At 51.3% G+C, this 10,123-nt stretch overlaps 1 protein-coding gene across 3 annotated transcripts; it reads left to right on the top strand.

Moving 5' to 3' along the window:
• The first annotated feature begins 1,301 nt into the window (after positions 1 to 1,301).
• CDK3 (cyclin dependent kinase 3) lies at positions 1,302 to 6,457 on the top strand. 3 transcript variants are annotated; one of them, XM_033002378.2, is made up of 7 exons: positions 1,302 to 1,429; positions 2,386 to 2,463; positions 2,821 to 2,941; positions 3,476 to 3,646; positions 4,058 to 4,159; positions 4,958 to 5,161; positions 5,558 to 6,457. In XM_033002378.2, exons 1-7 carry the CDS (start codon positions 1,302 to 1,304, stop codon positions 5,681 to 5,683), a joined length of 930 nt encoding a protein of 309 aa, XP_032858269.1. In that variant the 3' UTR covers positions 5,684 to 6,457. The 3 variants fall into 3 exon arrangements, 2 of the variants coding, with proteins under 2 accessions (XP_032858269.1, XP_032858270.1); XM_033002379.2 differs by having other exon boundaries at positions 5,584 to 6,457; XR_006166346.1 differs by lacking the exon at positions 5,558 to 6,457 and having other exon boundaries at positions 4,058 to 4,852; positions 4,958 to 4,988.
• The last annotated feature ends 3,666 nt before the right edge of the window (positions 6,458 to 10,123 follow it).

The following is a 10,123-nucleotide window of genomic DNA, read 5'->3' on the forward strand; positions in this document are numbered from 1 at the left end:
CCTGCCTCAGCACACTCTGTTCAGCCCAGGTCCAAAAGCATGATCTCAAGACGCAAGATTTTAACCTGCTTTAGTGAGAGACAATGATGAGTCTGTCATAATGTGCTTATCTCTACACCTCACCTCCTGTATGCTCTCCTACCTTCCTCCCTGTGCTTACATTTTATCCAAATGGCCAGGTTTGACAAAGAGTTGGGAATATGCAAAATACCAGGGTTCCTACGAATGCTATGAAAAATAAAAACACAAACCCAAAGCCAGAAAGAGGAGAGCAATTTTGACAGTGACTCCAGATAGAGATGTGAGTGCAAACTCAACCTTTACAAGCCACCAGAGAACCTACACAGGAGCTTGCCATGGCCATGTGGATCACTCCAGCCACAGATCAACCATGCTTTGGCTCTTTCAAATTGGCAAAATTTGAAACCCTAAAAGTTGGGGTCTGCACTGTGGACCCATGCAGCCAGTGGGCTACCATGTCCTGCTGTGCCCACCCAGAAACATGGAGTCCCAGAGCCCTCCAGAAGACAGTCCCTGTGGCTCTACCTTTCCTGCTGACACTAGGCATAATATTTTGTTAATCTTGTCATCTGTCGGTTGTCAAGTCAATGATTAATCCCCCCCCAAGGACATCCTCCAAAAGGCTGACCAAGCGGCACAGCCCATGGTGGGTAGGTTCAAGGGACAGTTTCACAAGACCAAAAGAAACAAAACACCCAAACAAAAGAAACCCAGAAAAAGACATTTCTTCTGTGTGTTGTACCTCAGCGTGTCCCAGGGAACCCAAGTTATGCACCACATCCCCTTGACACCAGGCACTGTACAAACAGAGCCGGAGAGTTTCCCTTGACTCTGTGCAGTCCCTGCTGCCTTTCCCGCAGGCCTGGAGCACCTCTTTACATCCATTTTGCTCAATTTTTGTTTTAGCCAGAACACCAGATGACCTGGGTCACAAGCAACCAGTCCTGGGCAGTTAGAGCACTGCATGTTTGGCTCTTTGGGTCTGGCCAAAGCCCCCCGGAGACCCCCACACCCCACAGACACCCGCCAGCGTGCCCAGTCAGCCCAGTCTGCCTGCGGCTGCCTCAGTTCAAGGCAGGTCCCTGTGCTGGGTGAGCAGCAAGGGGGGACCCACACCCCAAAAGCAGCTCAAGAGGCACACGGGGAGAGCAAACACCTTCTGTGCGTTTGAGGTTTTGGGTTTTTTCACCTGTTTTTTTTTTTGTTTTTTTTTTTTTCCTTTTCTCATCAGAAAGCGGCACCAGCCGCTCCCACAGCCACCGCAAGTCTGAGGCAGCACCATGGATGCCTTCCAGGAGGCGTTTCAGAAGGTGGAGAAGATCGGGGAGGGCACCTATGGCGTGGTGTACAAGGCTCGCAACAAGCGCACGGGGCAGCTGGTCGCCCTCAAGAAGATCCGCTTGGACTCGTGAGTGGGGCAAAGCCCTGGCCCTGGGGCTGCCATGGCCTGGCCCGGCCCAGCGCCCACCCGGCCCGCCATGGCACCAGGCTGGCTGCCTCCTCGGCGCCATAGCAACAGGGTGGCCGAGGCGAGAGGGAAGGCGAGGAAGGCGAATGGCTCCTCTGAGGCTGGCAGTGCCGTCGGTGGGGAGATGGCCGCCAGCAGTGCCCCAGCCCTGCCAGGGGAGTAAGCAGGAGGGCCCTGATGTCCAGTGTCCAAAATGGCTCAAAAAAGGCCTGACACAAGGGAAAAAAATATCTCTATTGGCTCATGCAAGCAGCTAGAACCTGGCATGGCGCTACCTGGCCCCGGCCTCGTGATGTAGCCACCATTTTGGGAGGTGGCCTCTCCCTCAGGGGTACGGTGCTGGGGCCTGGTGAGGCTCAGCCTCCCAGCAGGGCCAACTCCAACCCTTCCAGGGTGAGGACTGAGCAGATAAAAGTTTATTACTGTTCCCCTGGCTCTGCCTCGGGCTGTCACCATGATGAGGGGTGTCAATGTGGACTGGGGGCCATGGTGGTGGGACTGCACCCCATTGTGGCCCCTCAGGACAGTGGAGGTGGCTGCCTGAGGGGCAAAGAGCTTTCATCTCCCCCCCCACCTCTGAAAAGTGAGGCTTGGGCATCTAAACTGTTGTTGCTTCTCCAAATGCGCCCTCAGGTGCTTCCAAACAAGCCCCAGAGCTTGCACTGTCTAGGTGACCCCCTCCCTCTCCTTCCCCACGGCTCAACTTCCCCCTGCCTCGTCCCAGCCCACCCCATGCACGGCTCCATCCCAAACTCAGGGTGCCCGGTGTGACACCCTCCCCTGGGCAGGTGATGGGGTACAATGGAAGGGAGAAGGGACACAGGACCCACAGGACCACGATGGACTGTGGGATCCCACTGGGTGATGGAGTGCTGTACAGCCTGTCTCTGCTGCAGGGAGATGGAGGGTGTCCCCAGCACTGCGATCCGAGAAATCTCACTGTTGAAGGAGCTGAAGCACCCCAACATAGTCAGGTAAGACCTGGATGAACACTCCCCACCAGCTCATTGTTGAGCTTTGGGTACAGGCACCAAGAGGGGGTTTCCTGTCCTTCCCTGACTGCACAACAGGAACAAAATAAACAGGAAAATGCAGGATTACTTGCACTTCCCTGGGAGCAGTACCTCACAGCACTGCCACTTCACTCCAGCAACGCAGGCTGGTCCAAGCTGCAGCTGCCCCATACTAAATGCTGCTTTTCTATCTGCCTTTCTCTGTTCCAGGGGACTCAGAGCAGAGGCATCTGTAGGAGGAGGGATGTTTGGGTATTTGCGAAGGTATGGAGAAGGTGCTGAAAGGTGCTACAGGGAATGCTTGCACTTCTTTTGCAGGCTCCTCGATGTCGTACACAGACAGAAGAAGCTCTATCTAGTGTTTGAGTATCTGAATCAGGACCTGAAGAAATACATGGACTCATCCCGAACTGGAGAGTTTCCTTTAAGCTTGGTCAAGGTACAGTGTGAAAGGAGTGCTAACAGGCAAGGCAGACAGAGTGTGTCCTTGGTGCCTTCTGCTGGGCAGAGCCAGCACTGAGCTGCTTGTGCCCAGACTGCATCTGGAAAAGGTTGATCTTTGGCTGGAGGCATTCAACCTCTCACATCTCAAACATTTCATCTGGGAAAACCTCATGGCACTCTTGCTCAGTGCATTTATTTCCCAGCTGTTTCCAGGCCCCCCAGCCTGTCTCGCTACAGAACAAACTGCTGTTAAGAGGACAACTGAGGGCTCTACTGCTAATTGCCTTTGTACAGAGCAATGGATAGGTGGAAGGGACTGCCACTGCTTGGGTTGGAGTCTCTGTCCCCATGTAGGGTGGGAGCAGTTCGTGTGCATGTCTGAGTAGTGGCCCGCAAGCCTGATGTTGCATTATAGCAGGGTCTTTTTTCCCATTCAGGTCTATAAATGATCCAAAGTGTGTTGGTTCATGTGATCTAGCCTTCAAAGTGGTTTCATTGTGACCTTGTCTGAAATCTCCTCTCTCCTTAGAACTACCTTTTCCAGCTGCTGCAGGGCGTGAGTTTCTGCCATTCACACAGAGTCATCCACAGGGACTTGAAGCCACAGAACTTGCTCATTAATGAAGCAGGAGCGATCAAGCTGGCTGATTTTGGACTGGCAAGAGCTTTTGGGGTCCCCCTGCGCACATACACTCATGAGGTATTGTTGAGGCTCCCTGCCACCTGAGGGTGGGGTACAAAATCCATAGGGGGTGAGCAACAGCAGCATCACAAGCTACTCATCCATAATGGGGGCACATGCTCTTAACCTAACCTACAGCTGAGGGGTTACCTCATGTCCCCACCAAAAGTGCTGACTGCTTCTAGCCTAGCCTGCCTGCAAGCTGGATTCTCACCTTCTCTAGGGTATATTTATTTGTTCCAGATTGTCCTGTTGAAGAATGATCTGTTAATCCCAATCTTGCTGTCACTAAGGTGTCTGTTACTTTAGCGTGGCCTTGGTGCACTCTGATTTGTACAGTCACTGCATTACAGCTGAGAAGAGAGGATCCAATGCCTCTAGTTCCACCCAGGGAAATTAGACAAAGCTTGTTTGTTGGTTCTTTACCAGGTGGTGACTCTGTGGTACCGAGCCCCTGAAATACTGCTGGGATGCAAATACTACTCGACTGCTGTGGATATCTGGAGCATCGGCTGCATCTTTGCAGAAATGGTAGAATGGATTCAAATAGTCTCTTTAATGAGCAGGGAGGTTGCAGCTGCAATGGGAAGTGGGGAAGGAGGGACAAGATGCAGAAGATCTGTGATTCTGTGGTCCTGTCCTGGGGTGTGCATTATGCAAAGCCCATGCTGAGGGTTAGCTGATCCTTCGCTGTGGGCTCAGAAGGAAATTTGCCACCAGCAGGGACCTGGCAGAAAGCAAAGAATCCTCTGTAGTCCAGTTGCAGTTTCAAGTACATGAGAATGTGATGCCTCTCCTTGCAGAAGGGGTAACTTCAGTCATGTTGCTGCAACATTTTGATCCTGTGAGGAGATGACTCTTGCAGATGTCCCCACAGTAGCCTGCAGAGAACTAACATTCTCATAGCATGGCAGAGTGGATCTCCAAGGGGTCCATACTCCACTTTGAAGAGCTTTTGTTATCTTTGTGGTGTAATAGCACTATTCCTAGCTCCCAAAGCCCCCAAGCTGCAGATCAGCAGAACCTGGGCAAGTAGGTGGGGAGGGAGCTAGCCTGAAAGAGTGAGTGTTAGAAAACTGGAGACAAAGCCCTCTTTGGGGCCAGTCTAAGGGACTGGCTGAAGGAGGGACAGCCTCAGGCAAGCAGAGAGGAACTGGAGACAAACAGACACCTGTGACTGTCCCAACCACTGCCTGGCAGAATCACTGCATTGTAACTGCCCTGGTCAGTGCAGCTGTTTGCATCTGCTGGGAGAAAGGGCTGCTTGCAGCAGGAAATAGTGCACACAGCTGATAGAAAGGTGGAAACCGTTTTTTTTTTTCCCCGCAGGTGACCAGGAAGGCTCTGTTTCCAGGGGACTCTGAGATTGATCAGCTTTTCCGGATCTTTCGCACCCTGGGCACTCCCACTGAGGCGACCTGGCCTGGGGTGACCCAGCTGCCTGACTACAAGGAGGACTTTCCCCGGTGGTCAAGGAAGGAGATGAAGGAAATTGTTCCCAACTTAGATCGAGATGGTAGAGACTTACTGGTGGTAAGTGAGGGCTTAGGACAAGACCTAAGGACAGGCAGGACCTTTTCAAATGGGGCAAAGAATAAGGATATTTGGGACTGATCTGCCTGTTAGTGCGTTAGCTGATCTGGCTCTAGCACTCATGTCTGCCATTGCAGAAATACACAATCATCAAGTAGGGCTCAGTCCTGGCTCTGAAGCAGGACTGTTGCCGCAGGTTCCTCAAGGAAACCAGTACATTGAGGGTCAAGGAACCCTTCTGGCATAATCTACAGGGTAACTTCAACTGTGGGTTACTCCTGAAGCCCAGAGAGGGGAAAAGGCAGGACCAATCTCCATCTGGGCCCAGCCGCGTGCAGATGCAATCAATCATTTGTTTTTTAAAATCCTAAATCTGCTGGGTTTTTCTCTTGTCAGCAATTGCTCCTGTATGACCCCAACAGGCGCATCTCAGCCAAGGCAGCCCTCAATCACCAGTACTTCTCCTGGAGAAGCCCTCGGAGCCCTGAAGAGCGGTGCGCAATGCAGAGACATCGCAGATGAGAAGACACAGCTCTCCGTGTGCACTTGCTCCTCCAGGTAGCAGTGCAGATCTGGTTTGGGACACTTATCAGGGGGCTGGCTGGGACCCAAGGTCTCACTTTGCAGGAGGAACCTGGAGGGGGACATTCTTCCATTTAGAGACTCTCAGCCTGTTGCTGGGGGCAAGTTTGTGTGGGTTACAGCCAGCAGAGCTGTTTTGAAGAGGTCATGGGGGTGTATTTATCACCATAAAACACTGAAATGTAGGTGAGAGAGCATCTCTGCATCTTTCAGAGGTTTGTCCTTGCATTAGTTAACGAGCTAAGGTGGCACACAGTGATGCCTGTCTGTCCACTGGAGCATCCCCAGGTCTGTCGGTGGCAGTTCCTGACACCAGGGTGTGCTGGAGCTCCACACTGGGCAGGGGAGCGCTTCTCTGCTCAGCCCTTTGCTGCTGTTACGAAAGACTGGACTTGTCAGCACTAGACAAGTTGTTTGATCTGAGCTGTTTAACAGAGCTGACATTCTGCTGTTTCACAAGGTGCAGAGCTCTGTCAGGTGTCTTCATTTGTGCCTTAGCTGAGACTGAGAAGCCAAAAGATCCAGTTAGCATAGAGCATGTGTTGCATATGGCTGGAAACAGTAACAGCTAAAACACTGGCTTTCCATCATCGGTCCAGATGCAATGCTGTTTTCTTCATTTTATGGTCTTGGAAATGTTTTTGCTGTTCAAATTTTTGGAGAATTGTCACTAACTTTTGGTGTGGTTTTGACATCTTTTTTCTTTCAGTACAAAGAAAAATAAAGACTTGTCATTTATTCAGAAACCTTGGTGTATATTGTTTGGCACAGCCCATCAGGCTAGTGACGTAGGACAGTTTGACTGGTCCTTTTTTCCACAGAGCTCTTCTCCCTTCACCATCTCCTGCTCTCTTTCTTTTATTCTTTCTAGCCTAAATCCTCGGCAGCTGCAGAGATGTGCTCTCAATTCTGTTGTGGAACGAGGGGCTGATGGTGCTGCAGCCCCGTGCTGTCTCAGTAGGGTAAGGTGGGATTTACTTCCATTAGAGGTTGCCACAAACCAGTTCAGAGTTATATTCTACTTATTCAGATACTCAAAAGATATATTTTTAATTTAGGGAAGGCAATCTTCTACACTAATGTTTTTCATGCATGTGCACATACGTGCCCCCCCTAATAACTGCGATCCTAAGAAGTGATTTCAGCACAACCTGACAGCTGTCCGAAGCGATTGCATTCCTAGAGTTTCATGACAGATAAACAATGCAGCAAAGGAGAGGTGGCTACACACGCAGCTGTAGCACAAACCTCCCTCCCCACCTACTAGATACCAGAGAGCGTGCACAGGGGAGAGAAACCTTCAAAGCCCGTCCTGAAAAAGCCCCTCAGCCCAAGACCTGCCTCTCTAAAGCCAAGCTCTGTTGTCCTTTGCCTTCCTCCATCATTCATTCCCTCTCCCCGCCCAACGAAAGGCAGAGGGTGGCTCTGCTTAATTCCTGACATCAAAAAGGCTTTTGTCATCCCTGCTGCAGCAGCCGCACCTCCTGACAGTGAAACCCTGGGACCTATTGCTCACCTCCCTCCGGGCCCTGCCACACTGCCTGGCTGTACTTCCCCTGCAGATTTAGAAGCGAAGCCACCAGGACCTGGGGAGCTCGCTCACCTCTGCAATTTGCACAAATTAGGGTTTTTTGGGGGAGTGGGTGGGGGTTGCTTTGCTTTTGAATCTGTTAGGAGTCATGCTGGAGAGGCTGCCTGGAAAAAGCTGCTCTGCTTACATTGGGGAGGAATGGTTTTGTGGTTGAGCAGGGCAGAGCAGGCAGCCTCTCGAGAGCTGCGTGGCAGGAACACCAACGCCCTGCTGTGCTCCTGCAGCATCTCGTGGCCTCTGTACAGTAACACCCAGCTCGCAGGGGCACGTCTGTGAGACATGGATGAATTCTGCTATGGGAATCATTTCCCTGCCTTTACATACATGTTTTAAAGTCAATTCATTTTGTACAGACAATTCTCTGTTTGCTTTATACAAACAAATGCTCATATTATACCAGACAAGCTGTTTGCAGAAGAGGTTTGGTGGTGTTTTTTTAATCTGCTTTAAGAAATACATGTGAAGGACATTCATCCAGTTCAGAAACAAATGAAAATACTACAGCTCATCTAGCCCAACAAAATGAAGCAATAGGCTGAATGTCAAACATTTATGACCCAACACCACTGCCAGCAAAGTGAACCAACAGCAGCTGTGTCGAAATAACCGCTCTGGGAAAGCTTCCACACAGCACCATCACCCTGTGCCCGGGAAGGGAGGAAAGGCACTACCTGGCTCCTGCATATCAGCTCACAACCCCGGCAGGCAGCTGGGCTCTGAAGATGAGGACCACTTTATAGCAGAAAAAAAAGGATTGTTTTTAAGTGTTTGTTGTTTTGTTGTTTTTTTTTTTTTCTCACAAACAAAAGGCAGGCCAGCCTTCAGGTGAGACTGCTCAGCCAGCTTGACAGCTCAGCCGCCTGATCATGTCTTAACGCCTTCACCCAGCTTTAGGTAAATACCTCCCACCATGCAGTTAGGGAGCACTTTATCCAAAATGATTAACTGATTGTCTAATTACCAGAACTACAAGTCCCTTAGTTACAGAGCATTCCCCAAAAGCATTTAATCAGCACTTCAGGAAAGAGTCACTATGTGAACACTGTACTGCTTTAAAAACAAGCACTGTTTTACCTCATTTGCAAGGGGAGTAGCAGGGAGGAGGGCAGCCCTAGAGCCAGCACGCTGCCCCACGGGGCGAGGGGAAGGCTGACAGCAAACTCACCTGTGGGGCAGAGCTGCGGAAAAGGCCGCGGCCCTGTTGCAGATGGATCCTCCCTTCGTTCAGCCAGCCGAGGGGAGCAAAGCCAAAGCACAGCAAGGCTGCTCCCAGCACCTTTGAAGAGCTGGGACCCAAGGACTGCTGGGAACCACACTGGGCCCAGGCTCCTTGGCTGCACTGGGACACAACCCTCACCTGGCTGCATTCCTGTGCTCCCAGGGCTGTTGGGCTTGCCCTCGCAGGAGGTTTGGCCAGAGTTTCCCTCCTGATGTGTCCCCTGGTCCATCACAGCCCAGCTCCAGCCCTTGCTGTTGGTGCAGACCAGCCAGGAGGCAGGTGCAGTGCCCCATGTGCCAGAAGTGCTCTACCAGGAAGAGACAGGGTGGGAATGGATGCTCTAGGGTGCGTGCAACAGTTTCCCCCCTGTAAGCCAACAAATTGCCCCATATTGACCACAGCAGCTGAGATGGCCACGGACACCAGCCATAGGCCTGACAATAAGCACAGACCCAGCAGAGCACAAGCCCGGGTAGATCTTGGACTGGGAACTTGGTGTTTCCACAATCTGGGCTCAGATTGTGAATGCTGAACACCACCTACCAGCAGGAAGGTAACAGGACCTGTGACTGTGCTGAGCTTGCCAGCATGGGAACAATTTCTCCTTGGAGCCCAGACTTCAAATCTCAGCTAGGCTATATGGAAATAGAGGCTATGCTACTGTTCTGATGAGGGAAGAAGGGGGAGAAAGCCTCTACCCTTATGGATTCTTTTGGGTGTGTTGGAGTTCCCAAACAGCGTCAGCTAAAAGAACCCTTGGGAGAGGGGGTAGAGCAGCTCATGTCTATGAAATTTTTCTCATCCCACAAAGCCAGGGGACATTCCACAGTGGGTAGATACTAAGGAAGAATGTCTGGGAGATGAGACTCATCTCAGCATTTCAGCAAGGGCTGAGCAGTTACAACTACACAGGGGAGTGAAAGCTCACCTGAAGAAATAGCAAGTGCAGATTTTCTAGTACTGCTGGGTGGATCCTGCAGCCAAGGCTGAGGGCTGTAGGAAGCAGTTTCACATCACCATTGGCTGCACACATCATCAGTCTGCTACTAAAGGTCATCCCTTCCCTTGCAGCACATCTACCTCTCTCCAGGTACAGGACAAATCCCCAAAATCTACTTCAACAGGCTTTGGTTTTGCTTTGGGCTTGGCTTCCTCTGCCAGCACCTCAGTGAAATGGCCCAAGTCACTGTGCAGCCAACACCACCACTGCTCTGCAGCCAGAGAGGCACCAGGGACAGGCAGCTGGAGGGGGCAGGAGCAGGGGCTGCTCCATTCAGTAGCTGCCTACACTTAGACTGGATCAAATCCAAATGGAACTGCACCCTTTGGTGACCAAGTCCCTCCTTCAGAGGTTTCCAAATGAGCAGGGAGCAAAGCCCCATTGCTTTTCAGTTTTAGAGACAAATATAACAAAATCTTTAAAAATACAGACACGCAGAAAGAGATTTAGGGGGTTCAGTGTTGTGAGATCAGTGGGAGCAAGAGCCTACAACCCCTTTGTAGATTGTAGTCCTAGGCTGCGGGGCTTAGGACTGCATGGGGGAAGGACTAGCCATGCCTTCGGCCACTT

The sequence above is a fragment of the Tyto alba genome, unplaced genomic scaffold (genome assembly GCF_018691265.1).
Source record: "Tyto alba isolate M040663 unplaced genomic scaffold, T.alba_DEE_v4.0 Super-Scaffold_39, whole genome shotgun sequence".
Lineage (NCBI taxonomy): Eukaryota > Metazoa > Chordata > Aves > Strigiformes > Tytonidae > Tyto > Tyto alba.